At 38.1% G+C, this 21,338-nt stretch overlaps 3 protein-coding genes across 3 annotated transcripts in view; 1 reads left to right on the forward strand and 2 right to left on the reverse strand.

The window, feature by feature from the left end:
* Positions 1–115: 115 nt before the first annotated feature.
* On the reverse strand, positions 116–3,679 carry LOC121948181 (thiosulfate:glutathione sulfurtransferase-like). Its single transcript, XM_042493485.2, has 4 exons — positions 2,981–3,679; positions 956–1,084; positions 567–729; positions 116–330 (listed from the first exon to the last, which is right to left on the reverse strand). Exons 1-4 carry the CDS (start codon positions 2,991–2,993, stop codon positions 276–278), a joined length of 360 nt encoding a protein of 119 aa, XP_042349419.1. The 5' UTR covers positions 2,994–3,679; the 3' UTR covers positions 116–275.
* Positions 3,680–4,253: 574 nt separating this feature from the next.
* On the reverse strand, positions 4,254–7,614 carry LOC121948180 (uncharacterized). Its single transcript, XM_042493484.2, has 2 exons — positions 7,454–7,614; positions 4,254–5,448 (listed from the first exon to the last, which is right to left on the reverse strand). The coding sequence occupies exon 2, from the start codon at positions 5,444–5,446 to the stop codon at positions 4,655–4,657; it is 792 nt and encodes a 263-aa protein (XP_042349418.2). The 5' UTR covers positions 5,447–5,448; positions 7,454–7,614; the 3' UTR covers positions 4,254–4,654.
* Positions 7,615–18,416: 10,802 nt separating this feature from the next.
* Positions 18,417–21,338, forward strand: part of slc16a2 (solute carrier family 16 member 2) — a 37,032-nt gene continuing 34,110 nt past the window's right edge. The window contains exon 1 of the mRNA XM_042493169.2: positions 18,417–19,643. Coding sequence (XP_042349103.1) covers positions 19,238–19,643 — 406 coding nt within the window. The 5' untranslated portion in view covers positions 18,417–19,237. The remainder of the gene's footprint in view (positions 19,644–21,338) is intronic.

A 21,338-nucleotide genomic window follows, 5' to 3' on the forward strand; every position in this document is an offset into this window, starting at 1 on the left:
ACATTTGATCTTTGACCACTGTCATGTTTTCGTCATGCAGAAAATTTAGTCTCTCCAGTTTATTCATGTCGGGATATTCAGCTCTCTAAAAATGATCCCCACAAATACATGTATATCTGTGTAGATAACATGACTTATTTTATTTGTATTTATTGATATATTATAAATACAGTGATGTAGAGTATGAAAACAAAACAGTATAAAAATATTCTGTCTGTCTAGCTTCCACAGCTGCTATTTGTATAAATATATAAAAGGCTTTCTTTCAACGTGAATCACTTTCCCTCTTTCTCAGACCACTCCTTGAATCCTCCAGTGTAGTTACGTGCGCTGAAACAGAAGACAGAAGGACAACTTTCAGAACAATGAGAAAAAGAAAATCAACATTTTAGTGAAGAAACAGACAAAATTGGTCTCACATGTATGGAAGTCTTTGCATGGGGTCATTGGATACATTTTTAAACAGTGATTTATGACATTAATGTAGGAGACATGTGCTGTCTGTTTAAAAGCAAGATGGGCTGTGTGTAGCCTATATAAGTTAAAGTAACCAATAACTTATTCACTTCACATATCCAAGCATGTTAGCTGTGTTCGTGGCAGTTTGGCCTCGCTTTCCTATCTGGCAGTGAAACACCAGCTCTGGCGTGTCCACCGGTGGCTTGGTTACTCCGTACTTGGCTTTGAACTCCTCTGCTTCCAGTCCAAAAGCAGCCTCTACCGTTTCAACTGAGTGAATAAGGCAGGAAGAGAGAAAGGCAGAACAATATTTTAAAATGAGATTATTCATATATATATATATAAATATATATATTTATATATATATACACATATTTATAGAATTATAGATAATGAATGGATTTTTCCCTGCTGTGTAAATTAATTTACACAGCAGGGAATTTATCAGGAGAGCGAATCAGATTTAACTGCCTAAATTAATTTAGAAGAAGCTCACCTGGGATGTGAATGGATCCTGGAATTCGTCCATTATCCACTTCTCCTTTACTCCGAACATCAACCAGAAGGAGATTCTGACTTTTTCCCAGAAGATCTTTCAGTTCCTCATAGGTGATATCCTTAGTGACTGGCGATGAAAGAGGAAACATTATCAAGGCTTTGGAAAGTCCGCCAGTAAATACTCCCATAAAACTGCACCATTCACGTTTTTAGTTAGTGAGATAACAGCCATGAACGGTTAACCATTGTTTCCCTGACAAATGCACACACACTGAGCTACAAAAGTGGAAACAGCCGCCATGATAATTACGGCCATGATGTGACATTTCATTAAATATACAATATGTAATTTTTTGCCGCTAAGAGGTGTCTCAGTGAGAACAATATCAAAAGACGGAGCGATAATGTCAACGGAAGTCCTTGAGTGTTTAAAAATCAATGTTTCCTCTATGCTGTTTCACTTGTAGTGAATGGGCTGCTAGCCCAGCTCCTGAGCATGTGTGCTCACATTTTTTCACAAATAACTTAAAATCAAGACATTTAGGAAGTTTTCACAGGGAGTTGAATCATCCACAGAGCTCCCTGTCTCTCTGAAACAAATATGCCCAGTGATTTAGACTGGTAAAAACATTTAATGAAGCAACGTCAGTTTAACAATGCTGCATGGATTCCTATTGTGACGAGTTTAAGAAAAGGAATTCATTAGATTATTTGACAAAAAAAATAAATGTTACAAATGATTTTAAGAATTTACGATGCAATGTCAGAAAAGATGATTCATAAAATTCAACTACCAATGTCTAAGCATTTGTCAGACATTTAAAATATGAATTCAAGTCATTTTAATACCTATTAAGGCCTTATTTTTAGATGTATGAATTCAATGCCTTGTAAGACTTTTTAAGGATCTGCAGGAACCCTGAGCGACGTATACAGATTTTGCATTTAGGGGGAAAATAAGCAGTAATATTGGTACTTGCAAAATATCTTAGGTTGAGGTATCCTAATCAGTGTCAGGAGAGCAAATCAAATTTAACTGCCTTTTTGGTTTAAACTGCAGAGAAAATTATAGGACTAGAGTGATGACGAAGTCAGAAACCAGGCTATGATAAAAAGGGCTAAATAAAAAGCTAAATCCTGATTTTTTAAAAATCTTTTTAAACTCCTGATGACCACCTGCACCTTCAGGGTACATTACTCTCCAAAAAATTGTTCCTTCATGTTGGCACACATAGCCTCCTTGTTTTTTTTCAGACACTGTATTAGTGTGTGTGTGTGTGTGTGTGTGTGTGTGTGTGTGTTTGAGTGTGTGTTTAAAAAAATAGGAGTAAAGACTTAGACTTAGATGTTTATTTATCTCACTTGTGGGAAATTAACTTGTCACAGCAGCCGTGTGTACAGAAAAAATATATAAAATATCAATATATACAAAATATAAAATATACAAAAAGTGCAAAAATAGGCATGTATCAAAGAAGAAGAAAAAATGTACAGGTTTTAAATACAAAAATCAAAGAAAAAAATCAAAGATATACAGATTAAACAAGGTATACTTCTCCCACTTGCCTTTGAAGTAAAAGGTTTAAAGTATGCAAACACTTATTGTTTGTTGTTGCTGGTTGTTGCTAGCTGGCATGCTCTGAGGATACAGGTAACTTCCGGCTCATATCAACACTTCTCTTGATTGCTGAGTCATGCTGATCATGCATATTAAGAAAGAATTGACCTAATTTTCTTAAAACAATATATTTTTTAAGTGTAACATTTTTTGGTTTGAAAAATCTGTTCGTGAGGTCGCATTAAGTTGCAACTACGGAGCCAGCGTCAGCGTTAACCCCTTATAATGCTACTATTAATGCCGCTTTGCATGCGATAGTTATTTAGCTAGATAAACAAGTATTAGCTAACTATTTAGAGCAAAATACTCGACATTAGGGATGTGTCAAGTCGTGCGTAATGTTCAGGAAGGCTGGGGGTGGTTAAATTGTGGCTGTTTCTCTGAGAAAAGTAGAAAATGACTCACCCTGGCTCGCCATCCTGCTTTTATGAATGGTAAATTCAGACGTTGATTACGTTCCTTATAATACATCCATGTACAAGATACACTCTCTTCCTCATACATTGTTTAGCGACAATTCATTGGCTTAGACGCCGAGGGAAGGCGGGACTTAGCTTGAAGTTCTTCAGTCATGAGCCAATAAGATCCACGCCCTACAAGCAGTGTTTTTACAAAACTTTCAAAATAAAAGTTGAGGCTGTAGTTACATGAGTTCAGACCATAGATTGTATATAAAGTATATAAACTTCATATACAGTCTATGGTTCAGACAATGGAAAAGGATTCAGATGAAGACAAGGATAGTTGTAAAATTGTAAAAATATTTGGTTACGGTTCAAACTCCTGCATTTGAATTTTAACTAAAAGCATTAACAGCAAAATATACTAAAAGTATCATTAAAATACTCAATGCGCAAAATGGGCCTTTTAAGAGTTGTATTTGTCATATTATTTAATGTAGTTGGTCGAGTTAGAGCTAATTTGAACAACACTATCCTGATAGTTTAATAATATGAAAATGCCTTATATTCTATAAATTTATATTTTGTTTTACAGCAATAAAAAAGTGCAATACTTCCCCCTGAAATGTAGAAGAGAAGTATAATGTAACGTAAAGAATTAAAGATAAACCACTTAAATACTTTCCATCACTGCATACAGACACATAGCAGAGTTCAAATATGAAAAAAGAGAATGCTGATGTTTCCATATAGCATACAGGGGGCCATGAATGGTTAAATAAGTTTAAAATTCTGATCATAATATTATGACATATGATTATGAGACATATACTATGCCTCTACAGTTGACAGATCTCAACCAAAATCAGCGTGGGACATTTTGGGCCACCTGTTTAACTGTACCACCGGTAAAGTTTGGTAAATGGACCTAAATTTGTATTGCGCCTTTCTCATCTTATGACCAGTCAAAGCGCTTTAACACTACATGTCACACACAGCCAGTCACACAGTGGTGGCAGAGGCTACCATTTAAGGTGCCACCGACTATTCAGCTTAAATGCTCTCACACGCTGATGAAGAAATTTGGGGTTCAGTATCTGTCCCAAGGACACTTCAACATGAGCCGGGGACCGAACTTCCAATTTTCTGATTAATGACGACCTCCTGACCTCAGAGACTTGATGCAAGGCACATTAAAGCAGCTCTTCTCCTTGCTGAATGTTACAACATATAGGCCTTTGCAAAACCTTTAACATAAAAGCAAAAATTCAACCAAGACCTTTTAGAAAGTTTTTATTAAAATAAGTTTTAGTTCTTACAAAAATCAGTATTTATATCCTAAGAATTAATACTTACAATTAAATGCAGCCACAATAAGACAAAAAACAACCCACTACAATAAACCTAAAAAGGTCAATTTGCCAGCAAATAAACCTGTAGTTCTATCACAAAATAACAGAATGAGTTAGTGTTTCTCCCATGAGCACATATCCTCTCTCTCCCAATATATTTACATATTCCTCGAAACAGGTCAGTAAAGAGCTTCTTAGTTTTATAATCAGTTACAACATCAGCCTAGAACTGTTTGTCTTTTGTTCATGATTGCACCGTTGCTATGTCCCCTGTCCACAGGGGCCCGCTTAGTGTGACCAGGATGGATTGTGTGTGCTGATCTGGATCACAGAGTCCCCTCTGTACTGTAAGAAGGGTTCCCTAGTCCATTAGTGGAGTCTTTCTTTGCCTTTTTACGCATCTGATGCATCCAGATGATCACACCTCCTAGGATGAGAAGAAGAAGGAGGGCGACTCCTCCTCCTATAACCCCAGCCAGCAGTTTATGGTCAGAAGATTCAGGGGGCTCATACCGCTTGCAGGAGAAATCTGAGGGGGTGCTTTGTCCCGCATTGTTCACCGCCTCCACACACACCTTAGTTCCAGCCTCCAAAGGTTTGAGCAAACCTTGTCGTGAAATGCCCCTAAATTTCAGGACTTCACTCCCATCTATCACCACTCTGTACTCAGACACCACAGAAGATGGAGCACACCACTTGATCTCTATCTTCCCTCTGTCAACCCCCTCACTGACTGGCAGCAGCCCTTGGATGCGGGGTGCATGAGGAGGCTTATCAGCCCCGCTGACCCCAGGACAGAGGCACCTGGTCCTTTCTGAAAGCTGTTCACAGGGCTCCTGATTCTCCATGCAGGGGTCAATTTTGCAGAGCTGCGGCGCTTGATAGAGGGTGGTTTTCCTCCCCGATACTACCACTTTAGGAGGAGGGCTGGGTTTTCCAAAGATGTCATCGTCCTCTTCATCATAGTCATCTGAGCCTGGGGCAGTCATGTATATGATACGGAAACGAGTGACAGGAGGAGAAGCGGAGGCAGCGTGAGTGAAGAGGCAGGAGTGGAGGAGAGGGGAGGCACTCAGAAAAAGGAGAAGCAGAGCCGGGTTCCTGCACAGTGACGTCATCTCTATATGGACAGAAATAACACATGATGAAAATGACTTCTAAAAATACCAATCACCACAAAAAAAATACAGAAAATAATAACACTGTTAATAGTATGTTTATTTATTCAGTCTGAGAAAGAAGATACATCTTCACTGGTCATTTCTTCTATATTGACCTTGTATATTAAAGGTTTAGTGTTCAGGATTTATCGGCAGAAATTGAATATAGAATAATCAGCCTTTTTTGATAAGTGTATAATCACCTGAAAATTACTGCTATGTTTTTGTTAGCTTAGAATAAGCTGTTTACATTTTGTCCCTCGCAAGGATGTTAAAAAGAGTAGAGGTCACAGCGTCATATTGTGTCATATCATTGGGGTCCAACACATGCGCGGTAAAATCTCCCCTGCACTTGCTGATAGGCTCAATAGCTGGCACACTATCATAGAAGATGGGGGTGTTTGATTCGTTTCACTGAGGCGTCCACTCCACAGTTAGCCTTTGGTCAGAATATATTTCATATGAAAAATAGACATATGGAGGAAACTGCAATGTTTTAAACTTTCTTAATTACAGACAACAAACAACTCCTTTCTATGTAAAAATGCTCTATCATATATTGGCCCCCATCCATTCCAGCACACCCAAAATAGCTTAACACACCCGAAGAGGCTAAAAGGAGCGCACCCATAGAGCACCTGGGCATACGTCATCCCTTTATTTCTAGCGCTGTCTGCTGTAACTCTCAAACATCGCAGCTCCAGTTACATTGCACGTGTCATACCCCATAGCTTACATGGAGTCAGAGAGTGTGTCCTTCTTTGTATAGCCCTGGTCCCTTGTCCACTGTGTCCATCATGTTGGACTACCATGTTTCTATGGTAGCCCAGAATGAACAAACTAAAGACTGGCTCTAGATAAGGCCATTTGTGTTTTCACGTCAGCCACTTCAGTTATCAGTACCTCTGCGACATGCTGAACAGTGTTGAAAAAACACAGATTTTGAACATAAAAAGCTCTTTTTTCAGTGTTTTTACTGGTTTTAATCACCCAGTTAGCTTGTTTCAGAAAGAGACCTCTGTGAGGATAATTTGGCTCCCTGTTAAAACCTCCTGAATGTCTGGATCTTAAGTTATAAGAGAAAAAAAGGGTGAGCATACATTCGTCGGTGCTGGGTTTGCTGCTTGGACAAACACTATTTGTAACATGAAACTGCTTCATTCAGTGTTTTTACCAGTTTAAATAACTGTGTCCATTTGTTTTGGAGAGGAGGAGACCTGTGCAGGTAATTCAGCTCCCAGTACAAACCTCCTGAACCATGAACATTGACGTAATCCTAACTAGGAGTTCACGCAACACGGGCTGGTTACACTGCTCCTTTAAAATTTCATTTCTTATAAATTTCCTTATCGTATCAAGAAGGAATCTAAAGTGTAAATGTGGTGGAATACATGAAATCAAGAAGTCACTGCATTGGTCAATGCGTAACAACACAGAAACCAAACTACAAAACTTATAATATACCAGACAAAGATTAACAAGGTGAGAATCCACTGTAAGCGTTAAGAGATTTTTTCCCTTTTGACAAAAGACAAGAAAGTTTCGTTGAGACTGCTAAGACACAAAGCCAGTTTCTTTGTCTTGTTGACTAAGCAAAGTTTATGGCTTGGAAATGACTCTGTGTGTAATCAAACATTTGCGGTGTTCTAGTTTCCATCCTGTAAACAGCTTCAGATAAATAAATGCTGAGTGCTGGAAAAAGAAACACAACTTTTGGGGTTAAACCATCAGCGCTTTCATTCTCTGCTGGCACCAAGCCATTTGAGTTCTGTGGGAACCCAGAGCTGAAGAACATATGGATTTTCACTTTACGCATTTCGAAGATCTTTTCTCATGCTTTTAAACTCTACTGATGATCTAACCTCTAAGAATAGACATCAAATCATGCCAGTATTTACATCTGGTCGACACACATATCAGCATAAATGTGACTTAAAGAAAAGTGGTTAAAATGGTTTACTGTACCTGTTTGATAGTGGTGGATATTTTCAAGTCTTTTTCTCTTGTTCCCACTCTGACTGTTCTCACTGTGTACTGACTACAGTCTTCAGCTCTCACCGTCTTAAGTTGTTTCTCTCAGACTCTCCCCTCCTCCTCAACACCCCCTCATTTTCTCCCCTCGGTGCCTCTCCCTCCCTTTTTATTCTTTCATGCTCTCTCTCCTCTGTCTTTTTTCACATCTTGCCTCCTTGTCTTTCTCAACTTGCAGCCGGTCGTCATTGCTCTCTCTTTGTTTGGAATTTTTGTGTGAATGCGTGTCGGGGACGTGGACGGGGGTGTTGAGCCACCACCATGTGCCCGTGTGCTGCTCAGCATATTAATTTGCAGGAGGCAGGCTTTGGCTTGTTGTAGTATGTGTTTGTGTAATAATCTGTAGCTACCTGTTTTTGATTACCTTTTCAAGTGCTAAACTTCCTGCGTACTCTGCAGGTGTCCTCATGGGAACTAACAGCACATAAGGTCACTTCAGTGTGTGTATGTGTGCCTTTGAGAGTGGGGGGTGAAGAATGCATGCATGTGTATTTATTATAGACCCCTTCCACATCTCTTGTGGCCCCCATTGTGACAAGCTGGCTGCAGGGAAACGATAAAAGCTCTCTCCTCTCCCGTCCTTTTATGGGGTAAAGCTGGCATAGAAACCGAGTACTTTCTTATTCCAAATGCCCCCATTGCACTGATTAGAGGAAAAGTACCAGAGCAGAAGTCTCCTTCGTTCCCAACCTCAAAACTCAAAAGATTTAAGCAAACTACACCAAACTAAACATCCTGATGACATCTGCTTTTTCTTAGAATAATTGGCTTCATTGAAATGTGAGCTGAGTCTGTTAATTGTGAAGTACATTGCGCATGCAAGGAATTTTCAGAGGAACAAAATCATAAAGCAAATTACATATTTGAGGTTGTGAGAGTATGACCTGCATGTACAAATGAACTTATTTGGTTCACGTGAAGGCAAAATGGTTTAATAATATTTTCACAAGAAAAGGACTGAAGCAATAAATCAATGCGAGATGAATAAACATCAAAGACAGACTTAAATGTACAGCCACTTAAACTGTACAGCAGGAAACAGAGTATAGATTTATGTACCATTTTTGTTAGTATTTTGGGAGAAATGTGGTATTCAAAATGATGTATGTTTTATTTGTGTATCTTATACATGAATTAGTTGTACAGATAAAGTACAGATTAAGATAATATGTAAAAGAACAGTGAAAAGTGTGCTGCACACCAAAACCCACTTAACTTGAGAGATGTAGCCTGTGGCAGTGGTGGACAAAGTTAAAAGAACAAGTTTGCAGTCAAAATTGTACTTCACCAAAAGTACAAAATTTTAGCATTAAAATATACCTTATGTACAAGCACTAATTATTATGGGTTGGAGTCACCAGAGGTATTTATTACTTTAGTTTTGCAGCTGGTATAGGCGAAGCTCATTAACTTTATATAGTGGCGGGTGGCTTGTGAAGTTCCCCCTGAGGATCAATTAAATTTTTATTCTGATCTAAAATATTACAGCATTTGTTGATTATATTTCGTTTTGTTTATCAAAAAACAGTAACTAAAGCTATAAAACAATTTAGCAAAATACAACATTTCCCACTGAGATGAAGTGGAGTAGAAATGTAAAGCAAAAAATGGTAATATTCAAGTAAAGTACCCCAAATGTGTACTTGGGTAAATGTACTTTTCACCACTGAGTTTATCATTCTCGTAATTTACCTCCTAGCTAAATAAAGTTTGATTTGATAGCTGAAAAGCACAATGAAGTGGACTATTCACTCATCCTGAACTTACAAAAATACTGAAATAAATAATAATAATAAATACTGCTTCAAGCAGGTCTGAATGTTGTTGAATGTTGTTGAATGTGGCCATCATTTTTGACTGTGACATCATGCGCTTACTCAAAGGGATTGAGGGTGAGTCATTAATGACGGAGTGACAAGTTCTCTGTAACAAAGTTATTTTAAAATGTGTTGTTCGTAGGAGAGATTGTGGGGAAGCTGAAGTTCTGCATTTACTATGTGAGACTGATCGGAAAAAGGTGGTGCCTGGGCCGTCAGTGATGGCGTTACTCCTCTTAATTCTTGCCTTGATGTAAATGATTTTTTCTTGGGGCTAGTTGACACACCCAGCTGTGTTCTTCAGTAATGCGTGGCTGCTTCCCGCCAGATATCAGAAGAAAAAAGGAAAAGATGCAATGGAAAAGTAAATCGACCCTTCTTGGAACAGACTGAAATGTTTAACGTCTGTTCTTGGGAAATCATACAGTTCCCAGGATGTTTTAAATGTTGATTATTGTTGACATATGTGGAGCTGCTGGCTGATCACTCCACCACTTTGGACCTTTTTCCAGCCTGAAATATCTCAACAAATGGAATACATGGAATTTATTTTTTATTGCGAATTATTATACAAATAACTTCGGTGGAAAACTCAGACGTATTCTTTAGAAAATGATGTAGATGGATCATTGAGAAGGATCCCTCCCAGTCTTGCTCTCAAATCTACATTTTTTTAGCTTCAAGCACCAGGTTGTTTTGGCTGTGTGAGACAACCATCTCTTCCGCCCCCCCGTCTTTCCCCCTGCCCGCAAAACCAGGAGCTGATAGCTTTCAACAACCTGCCTGTAACTGCATGGTACAGGTTACTGTGACTTATCAGAAGTTATGTGATTCATCTCAACATTCATTCCTGCACGAAACAATGCAGGAACTTTGAGTTCCACATTTTCAGGACACTAGTCATTTCACAATATTTCATCATCAAGCTACATGTGGTCATTTTAGAGTCAGAATCGGGTTTATTGCAAAGTAGGTTTTCACACACAGGGAATTTGCCTTTGTGTGTAGTTGCATAACATTAATTTAGTTAGAGAAACTTAAAGTGTTAGTGTGTAGGAATTAGGGGGATATTGGCATAAATGGAATTTAATATAAATATTATTTTTCTTTAGTTTATATTCCCTTGAAATTAGGCATCGCCATATTTTCATTATCTTAGAACGAGTCCTTTATATCTACATAGGGTGCTGGTCCTCTTCTACAGAGATCACCATGTTGCACTGCGATGTTTCTACAGTAACCAAGAATGGACAAACCAAATGCTGTCTCCAGGGCCATTTGTAGTTGCGCTGGCAACCATAGTTAGCAGCCCCTCTATGATGAGAGCATCAAAAAAACAGAGGCTTTAACATGAAACTGCTTTATTCGGGGTTTTTACAGTTTTAAATTGCTGGGTCTGTTTGTTATGGAGAGGAAGAGACCTCTGCGGATAATTCAGGTCTGGTAAAAAATCTCTCAAACATCTGGATCTTAAATTGTAAGAGAAAAAAAGGTGAGCACAAATTAGCAGGTGTTAGTGCTTTATTTTCAAATAGCAAACAGCGGCGGAGAAATACTGATTTGTAACGTGAAACTGCTTTATTAAGTGTTTTAATGGTTTAAATCACATGGTCTGTTTGTTTTAGAGAGAAAGATTGCTCTGCACATAATTTGTCTCCCGTTAAAAACCTCCTGAACAATAAACACTGAAGGAAATCTATCTGGTAGAAGTTTCAGCTGGTTGCAATCTGCAATCTCATTGCTAGAAGCCACAATCCCCCCTTTGGGCCATTAAATAAAAAAAACAAGTATTGCAAAAATCAAGAGACATAAATATAGAATAGGATAATGTTGCAATAAAAATATGAAAAAATACTATTAAATATAAAATATAGCCTAAGCCATAATTCACATTTTGAAAACATGTCATCGTGTGAATGGACAGTTTCAATTATACTAGAATAAAATAACATACATAAAAAAATTAGAGACACATTTATGGCACCGTATGTGGGTGATCACAGAATTAGCCTGTGATCAGTACAGATATTAATATTTTATGGATGAATCCTTAGAAGGCATAGATATTAGAAAAAAATTGACAAGCTCTTGTGCTATTTGTATGAGTGAGCTCATTCTTGTGCTCGGGTAAGATTACATCGTAAAACTAAAGCGCTCCTCTGTTGTTCAAATAAGGGAAAAGGACAAGAAAGAGGAGAAAAGAAACAAGTATGTTAAGTTTTTACAGCGATCCCAAACCATCAGGGTTTTTTTTTTGATCGACTCTTTTGTATTTTGCCTCTGGCTATTACATTCTTCTCATTTATCAGGGAGATTAAGAAAAGGCTTTTGGCTTTTTTTGTGCTCTTCGTTCAGTGACACAGACACACGTCCCGCAGGTTGGTCAATCTCTGATTAATCTATAGACTCATCTTCTGGGTGAAACTAGGCGCTGCACAGGAGGCAGTCATAACAGCGCTCAGATTGCACCACTGATTTCTTCTCATTGGTGACAAGTTAAGCTGTCAAGTGTTTACATTCGAACTTTGAAGTCTCTTCAAAGTGGACAACATCAATAAGGACACAATGTTCACTGTATACAATTTTCCACTGCCAGTGACAGATCAGCATGCTCAATTCTTTTTAAGCTGTGGCTCCAAGGCCCCCGAGGGATAAAGGAAGCCACGGAGTGTGAGTCATCCTACTCGAGATAATGATGAGCCCGCCAGTGCATTTTCCCTCTCCCACTACTACAGCGTGTTTGTGCATGCTGCTGGACATGTGTCAAACAACCTGCACGTATCCCAGACGCCATCCTCCGATTGTAGATAGCGCCACAATTTCACCAGAGCGTTGTAAAATCTTTTAGACACTAAATACTTTTATTTCTTAAGTCAATAATGCAATAGACATTTAGAGCAGGAATTCCCCTCTGTCTGTTTAGCAAGTTGAAACAAACACACTCAGCCGTCATCCCTCGGAGCGTGACTTTATTAAACTCTGAAATGTGTGGGCCTCTCTCACAGATGCTCATTCCCTCTGCTACCCACACCTCTCTGAGGAGTTGAAGTATTCTAATTTAAACAGGAAGCACTACTATTGGCTATGTCCTTGTCACCTTTGACCTCCATTTCATTCAAAAGGAATGCCACGGCAGTCTTGTAACCAGACTCTGTGAAGTTGTGTGAATTGCTGTTTTTATCTTAAAAACACTGGAGCCAGAGTGGGTTATGCAGACTAAGTGGGCTAATTGGAAACAGACGTGTGATGATAAAGCGGCTCCAACCTGATGACGAGGTTTCACATTCCTGCCTCCACTGCATGTTTGTGTGATTATAAACTATTTAGAAACAAAAGAGCGGGCTTACAGAAAACATCCTGGAACACACAGAGTTCACCTTAAATCCACCCTGCTTATGTGATTTTGCATGGATGTTGATAGATATTAACCTTTGTTAGGGGAAGAAAATCTGCTTAATGCCCATTTATGTATATCATATTAATGTTGATAAAACATGATAACTCAAGGCACTATTTACTTGGATTAAGAGTTGATGCTATGGCAACAGCACATGTTGATATGTCTCAGGGTGTTTTTTGTTGGCACACCGTAAATTCTAACAGTTTAGTACAAAACTGGGAAACAGATGCAGAGAAAAGCACAAAACACCAAAAACAGTTTATCAAATCCAAATCTTTACTTAAGTGATCAGGGCCACATGCCTGTTGGCAGTCAGTGAAGCAGAGAAATACATTCAGGGAAATCACACAAGTAACAAAGTCCATAAATCCGAGCAGAGTCAAAAACAAGGTAAGAAAAGACAAGGAAAAGGCTGGAGAGCAAGAACACACTGGGGCGACAATGACAATCTGACAACTGAAAAGAGAAAACACTGGGCAGGTGAGTGACACAGGTGAAACACACGAGGCAATTCAAAAAGGCGGGAAACTCAGGGAGTAAATTTACCCCTAAACACACTGAGAACACATTTCAAAACCAAACAAAAGTGGAACAGAAACTTGTCAGAATATAACATAAATAGATGACACAATACAATATGCACAAAGTGTGAGTGGAAAGTGGGCATGTGTCCGTACTGTGCCAGTGTGACTGCAGGACTAGATCATAATCGAGAATTACTGTCGGCCTAAATACTGCAGCATGTTTCTAGTGGTCCAAAACACATCTCAACTATCCTACATCAGCCTGGTCTCAATCCCAGTGTGTCAAAATATGCATCCTCTGTATGAGGCGCACCAGGCTTTCCACCAACTTCAGTGTCAACACATTTGCATTGTTATTAGACTCTCAGAGCAACAGATGTAGTTTTAAGAGTGTGAAAGTTTCTGTGACCTGAGTGACCAGTGTTTGAGACCAACAAACAACACCGTTTGTGGCATTTGTGCCACTCAAAGCCAGATATTTCTGAGCAACACACTGCGGCATTTCCAGCCCCACTTGTGCCACTCAAAGTCAGGTGTTTTGTAGCACCACACCACTGCCTTTCAGGCCACGTTTGTGCCTCTCAAAGCTAAGTGTTTTTTACCAACATCCGTAATCTTTTTTCAACCATAATCTTGCTGCCAAAATCTAACCAACGACCCCTTCTTACTCCTATGTTTGTGCAACTTAAAGCAGTGTTTTTTAAACAACATCCCCGGTCTTTTCCTAACCATAACCGAGTAGTTTTGCTGCTGAAAGCTAAAGCTTCTCACTGTCTACTTATGTGTCAACATACAATACAAAATGCTGACCCTAGCATCATTTTTGTCCAAGCAGAAGATGCGATGTGTAGAGATGAGATCACATTGTCTATGTGCAGTGTTGGGGAAACTACATTAAAACTGCAGTTGACTAACTACTCCACAATGATAAGAGGTTTAACTATATAATTACTCTAGAAACATTTTAGCTTGTCAAAGTAAAACTACTTTCAAATAGAAGTTTAACTACATTTAACTACTGTACTTAAGGAGAAATGATCACAAGCTGAGTTTGTAATCTCTTATTAAGATACAGACATTGAGTAAAGTGCAGGTGTGTTTGATTTTTTGATTTAGTGACTAGGGCAAGTCAGTCCTCACCAGGGCAGCCTGAGGATAAGTTTTAAGGTGAGGATTGAGAACAAGTGCTGGGGTGAAATCAGGAAAATGCTAAATTTCAAGGGAAATTCACAGTATTTGATTGCAAACATCATGGTCGCAAATCAGTGGGGATTTTGGTCAAATAGTGGGTGATTGTCATTAAATGGCAACTGTTGCCAATGTTAATGGCATTGTACAGCATTACAAGATATACTACAAATATGTTATTTTTCATTAAGTACATCACCCAAAGTAAGTAACTACTGTTAAATGCTACTTCAATTTAAATGTAGTTAAACTGCCAAACAAATACTGCAATTGTAGTAAAACTAGTAATCAGACTAGACACAGATAAATATTTCCCAACACTGTACATGATATGAAACAATAATTTAAATTAGTTTAAAACTGTGCTGTGTGTGGTATAATTCTGTTGATTTTATATTAATTATTAATAGTGGTTTAATTACGGCTGCTTACAACCTGTTGCACAATAACCAGGTAACAGGAGCACTGACTGATCACCCACAGCACAGACTTTCTTTCTATTAAGTGCACGTATAAAATATGACAGTGTGACAGTGATCCAATATGCACAACAAAAGGACTCTGGGGGTAAAGCCGTTACATGAGATTCAGCCATCACTCATTTTATATTTTACATGTTTTTTCTACTGCTGTCATAACGTGCTCAATGAAAAAGTCCTACACACTTCAAAAAATGGTGTTGTGATATCTGAAATAGCAAAACAAGTGCAAATAACTCGATTAAGTTACAAACTATTGAACCATAATATATATTTGGAAAATCTTCTTTGAATCAACTCCACTGACAAATGTTGGTTAACCTGAACAAACACTTACGCAGAGCTGCAGCTCCACTTAGTGGTGAATATTTTCTCAGCTGTTGTCAGATGAATGCAAAAAAACAGAAGTCTCCTGAGTATCTCTGAGAATAATCTGACAGTGGCTGTTGCCTATTTGTGGTTATCTAATGGAATATAATGGACTGGTAAAGAGATTTATTTGTCAGATTTGGGAGGAAACAGGCATAAATTATGTCCAAACACACAAAAAGGCACTTTGTGGCTAAACAGATTTCATATCATTAATATTGCATAGTTGGCATGTAAAAGATTATGATGAACTGTCTGCCCAAGCTGGTGTTTTTGTTGCTCACTCACTTAAAAACTCTGTTCAAGCGTGAAATTATTTCACTATAATTATCTCTACCAGGGGACTTTCCTCCCCTTCTCACTCACTTCATGAAGGATCAGCAGAGGCAGAACATCTTTTGTTTTGAAACTGTATGGTTGACCTACATGTTTAGAAACAAATATAATTATCATCCTGGCCTGACTTCAGCCCATAAACTGTTGTGTTTTTCAGTGATGTAAGAAGTATTCAGATGTTTTACTTGATTAAAAGATAAGTGATGAAATATGTACATTCATCCCAGCATACTTTATTCTTCTATTCAGTGGGATATATTTCAGATGAAAGTATTGTACTTTTTACTTATCGACAATTATAGCCTATTACAATGGAAGTTACTTGATAATTTGTAGATTCACTTTTTACATATGTTACATTTATTTAGCTGAAGACGCAAATTACAGTAAGTGCATTCAACCATGTGGATACAACCCAAAAAAATGCAAGAAAGATGCAATACATCAACTTTACGTATGCTGAACTGCTTTAAGTGCTACATATAGAATCAGTGAGATTGTAAAAATTTTATTTTATCATTATTTTTTACTACACTGCACTTGTCTGACAACTGCAGTACCTTGTTAGATAAAAAGATAACATTCAAACATATGAAAGGCTTATTTAACATAAATGAATTGAAACAGATTAGACGACATGCATGCACGTACTTTTTTTTTCCTGCAAAGATAATAGGCAGTTGATGAGTTTAAAATAATATGGTTTAAAATTTATAGGCTCCCGTAATTAGTTTATTTTAGTTAATTTTAGATTGCCACAGTGATAAGCAAATGTACTGATTTCATTGTGAATTTGGCCAAAAACTGCTGTAGCATACTGTATATTGTTTGTGCAGTAACTTGCAACACTGTATATGGATTTTGCAATATTGTGTACAGTACATCGTGTATATTCTGCTCATAGCATCTGAATTCAGGTCTGATTTTTATGTCTATATTTCATTGTCTCTATTTTTTGCATTATATTTTTCATTTTTTTCTGTTTTCTATTTTTTTTAAAATTTATATTCTCCTTTTTTAAAAAAAAATCTGTGTTCAATGTTGCACTGAGCATCTGTAAGAAATGATTTTCCCTGGTATCAATAAAGGCTATGTTATCTTACTGAGACACCTCTGTGGATGTAATGTTGGCATTAGTTATAATTTGGATGTTTGTTTGCAGAACTGTGAATAGTTCCTTTTTGGAGGTAAAGAAATGGTAATGGTAATGGTAAAGTTGCATAAGATGTAAATACTCAAGCACAAACCTCCTTATTACTTCCCAGCTCTGGTTTTTGAAAACACTTTTGAGTCACTGAAGAGTGGACACTCACCTTAGCTACAGTCAGACCAGAAATGGGCGGGAACATGGAGGTAGCCTTTCACTCCCGGTACAACATGTTCAGGAAATATTATGTAGGCTTCTGCACATGGGGAAGGAAAGCATTAAACACATAAACACATGCGTTGAAACACCTCTTTTGTGAAAGCACCGCATTGTTATAGGTGCACCGACTGAACAAGCTCACGTTTATTCGTAACAAACTGTTAACACCTCCTTAACTGCATACTTAACGCGCTGAAAAACAGTAAACCCAACCGTCACTGACAAACTAAAGACCCCTTTCAGCAAACGGTGAGTGTACTGGTTTAGCAACACGAATTTCCCTTTTCTAACCGAAAATCTGAGAATATTTTTTTTCTCAAACTTGTAAAGTTGTACAACATGTTTTATAACTAATAATAATAATGCTGATAATGATAATGATAATAATAATAATAATAATAATAATAATAATAATAAAATGTAGAGGAAATAAAACAAAAACAAACCTTCAGGCTCTGCTGTACAGACTGAATTAAATTCAAATTTTTGACAGAAATATTTTCATTTTTAATTTAAGTGCAAAATTCCAAATATCGGTTATTGGCTATTAACTACTAATAATTGGTGTCGGCAGTGTTGCCAGATTGGAAATGTTAAACTATCGTACCAGAGGCTCAAAATTATCTAAAATTGAGAAAAATTATCATACATCAGTCACCATCATGAGGATGAATAGGTTAAATGTATAACTTTAGTAAACAAGTATTAAAAATGTTTAACTTTTTAACACATCTACAAGTAGGCTACCCACTGCCTTAGAGAGAAGCTGTTTCTTCTACACGGCTCAGCTAACAGCTGACGTCAGTTTTATTGCCAGCATTTTGATTGATGTGATTGGCTGTAAGGAGATCATGTGAGAAGTGTTGTGTAAACACAGATGTAGGAGCCTGAAAATGAGTTAAAATTACATATGTAAACTAAACTAACTTCTCATGTCAAGTGTCACTATAGTCAAATTGTCATACATCACAGCAGTTTTGGAATAGCTGATTATAAAAATAATAATAATAATAATAATAATAATAATAATAATAATAAACTTTATTACAGACTCAATGGTCCAGATTGAGCAAGACAATACATACAAAAGATATAAAAGACATATAGAAGTACCATACACAACATATTCACAATGCAATAAGATCACTTAATAAAAAAAATAAAAAAAAATAAATAAATAAAAAAAATCCCCAATACAATATGTACAGATCACTTAAAAAACAATTAAAAAAGTCAATGACCACAATATAAATCGTAAAGAAGGAACAATTAACGTACAAATATTCCTACGATAATTATCATACATCTGACGAAGCTGTGTATCAGCCCTGAATAACCAATATAGGTCGACCCCTACTATCTACATATTTCCTTTATGTTATGGTTGTATTTTAGTAAAGAGAAAACTCATAAATAAACATGCATGATCATTAGAAACTTGCTAAAATAACAACGTTTAAGGGGGCTTAAGACTTTTGCACAGGATTATAATGTATCAAGAGGAGAGAGAAAGCTGATGTCGGTGAGAAGTACTCGGGTCTTTCCGTGAATCCGATAACACACGAAGCGCAAACTCGTCCCACAACTGTACCGTAACTGTACTGAAGCTCCGCCATTGGCTCCAACCGTCATCCGCCGGGAGAGGGAGGCGGGGGCGAGCTGTTGAATGACGGCCGTAGCTCTGTTGACACTTTTCGGAGCCGAGACAGCCTCCGGGACCTACACAGGCCTACCTATTTTACATTAACACCGTGTAAAAATAGCAGATGAAAGGGGAGGAGCGCCCTGTCGTTTGTTTAATCACCGGGGGATGTTGCGGACAGAGCGCGGACTGCGTGACGGGACGTCGCGGTGTCGATACCGAGCGGACGTTTACACAGGTTGATGATCCGTTTGGCGCCGAGCAGGGAAGCCAGCAAAAGTAAATATACGGTTTTAGTCTATAGGGCTGTTTCTAGAGGCTTACTTTTAAAGGAGAGAAAGGCGTTGCCGTCTAGTTCCTGGAAAAATACATACCATAATGTCACTGTTACCGTTTGCAGGTTTATTCGCTAAAGTTGACGCTCAGACTTGGGCTACAAGCAGCGTGTAGGAGTCAGTACAACGATCTGTCTTGCACATTTTGACAGATAGCCAATCAAATTTGTTATTCAAATCGGTGCTCTTATGTCAGTGACCTATATCTCATGCATGTGCGCCAAGAGCCCACAGTAACCTCTCCACCAGTAGACCAGACAGCATGGGGATCGTTGGGTTAGACAATCAGGCGCAGCCGTCCAGCGGAGTGTCCCAGACGGAGGATCCAGCTGCAGACTCTCACACGGAGCAGAGAGATGCTCCCCATGACAGCAGCAAGGAGGACCAGGCGGCGGGCAGCGAGTTCAAAATCGTGCAGGAGGACAGCACCGTGCAGCTGTGCAAGTCGCCCGAGTCCCCGGCTTCTGAATCCAAGGTCCAGGTGGAGGAGCACGGCCACCGAGCTGCGTTCGTCCCACCCGAGGGAGGTTTCGGATGGCTGGTGGTTTTTGCAGCAACCTGGTGCAATGGCTCGATCTTCGGCATTCAAAACTCTTTTGGCATCCTGCACATGATGCTGGTGAAGGAGCATGCAGACCCAGACGACAAGACGGCTCAGTTCAAAGTGGGTGAGTACCAGACGGTCGGCTGAGGCGAGTCTGATGATGACGACGAAACAATGCATCAACCGGTGCACACATGCACATCTGACCAGGATGCATCACCATCAAACCATTGTTTATTCAAGGGAAATTGACTGAGCACTTTTGCAGCAATGTCCTAAATTCACATTAGTGGGCTAAAAGGATCTATAGCACATCATAGCAATCGCAATAATACGATAAATTCCATAAAGACAATAACTAGCAGTAAGTATATCAAAAGTTTTAAAAACCATTTTAACCCCCCCCCCCCACACACACACACACACACGAAAATGAAAAAGTGAAATAGCAAATAAATCTGCCACTAGTAAAGGATGCATAACAACAACAACAACAATACAAAAAGAAACAATAACATTTTGAAAATAATAACTATCATGTCTGTGAATTAACTAAAGCAGGAGCACTGTGCAATAACCATGTTATCTAGCTTACACTTAAAATGATCTACCAACACATACCTGTCTAATGTCTGTACCTCATGCTCCGTTTATGTGATGCAAAAAAAACCTAAAAGCTAATTTATCAAACTCAGCACTGATCCGAGGAGTTTCGGGGGATAAAAATTCAGCGAGAGAAGACCACCCCACATTCTGATAAAGCTCACAGTGGTGAGTTAAAAAAACAGTGATAAAAGGGGAATATATTAATATAGGGATGCACACCTGGTTACAATCATTCATATGAAAATGAAAATGTGGAACCTGGAACTCCAGTGGATATTTTTCATTTGAAAGAGAATCAGCATGATGAAAACAGTATCTTTATGTAACACCAGCTTAATAACAAATTATGCTCTGTAGGTTACATGTCTCACACATGCATGTGTTTCTAAAAGAAATGTGGGTCAGCTCAGAGTTCAAGTGGGTTTACCCTGCACTTTAAGTGGCACACTAAATAGTATTACATTACACATATGCATGTAAGTACGTTTAAAGTCTACATATGGTGTTTGTTTAGAAAAAGTACTCCATACTCCTTGTTTCTTTTTTAGTGTATGCATTTAACCTTTATTTAGTCAGAAAAACATATTGAAATTACAAATGTTTTTTTCAGGAGTGTCGTAGACGGGCAGCAACATAACGTACAGACAGACAACATAAAACAAAAATACAAAATCAAAAAAAGCAATATAAAACACAAAAAGAACACAATGTGAAATTATTACAAAGTGAAACTAAAAAGTACATTCATATAAGCTATAAGTGATAAAAAAACAAAACAAGAAAAACTAAAATACTAGCTAAAACACACCCTGACACTGGCATATAAGATTTTCTTCTTCCTGCTGCTGTTTATTCATCTAATGGGTGTAAGTGTTATGAGGAAAAAAAAACATATAATGAGTTTTTATCATTGTTTTGGAAATCGTACACTGGCATGAGCAAATAAACCAAATATGAATGAAATGAGTGTTTGGTAGATGAACCAAAGAGTTCAACTTTAAATGCTTTTTTTTAGATTTCCTACATAAGGAGCTGCGTACTGCAACTCCGTACATACCCTCGGTATAGACAATAACAACATGTCCTGTGAATGGGTTGGTCAGTTGCATGTTTTGGAGAGCACCAGATGTTCAGTCATCAGCAGGAATCTAACTGACTAACGGTCTACTTGGTATCCATTCTTCAACCCCACTGTCATTTGACTACTGCTGCA

This window comes from Plectropomus leopardus, chromosome 8, assembly GCF_026936395.1.
Source record: "Plectropomus leopardus strain MGB_pleo_1.0 chromosome 8, ASM2693639v1, whole genome shotgun sequence".
In the NCBI taxonomy this organism is placed as follows: Eukaryota; Metazoa; Chordata; class Actinopteri; order Perciformes; family Serranidae; genus Plectropomus; species Plectropomus leopardus.

Bases quoted from the DNA above. Each gene is read 5' to 3' on its own strand.
- LOC121948180 (XM_042493484.2), bottom strand. From the start codon at position 5,446: ATGACGTCACTGTGCAGGAACCCGGCTCTGCTTCTCCTTTTTCTGAGT.
- LOC121948181 (XM_042493485.2), bottom strand. The intron at 730-955 runs GTGAGCTTCTTC...TTATTCACTCAG, and splicing joins AGGATCCATTCACATCCCAG to TTGAAACGGTAGAGGCTGCT. The intron at 331-566 runs GTGAATAAGTTA...CTTCTGTTTCAG, and splicing joins AACATGCTTGGATATGTGAA to CGCACGTAACTACACTGGAG.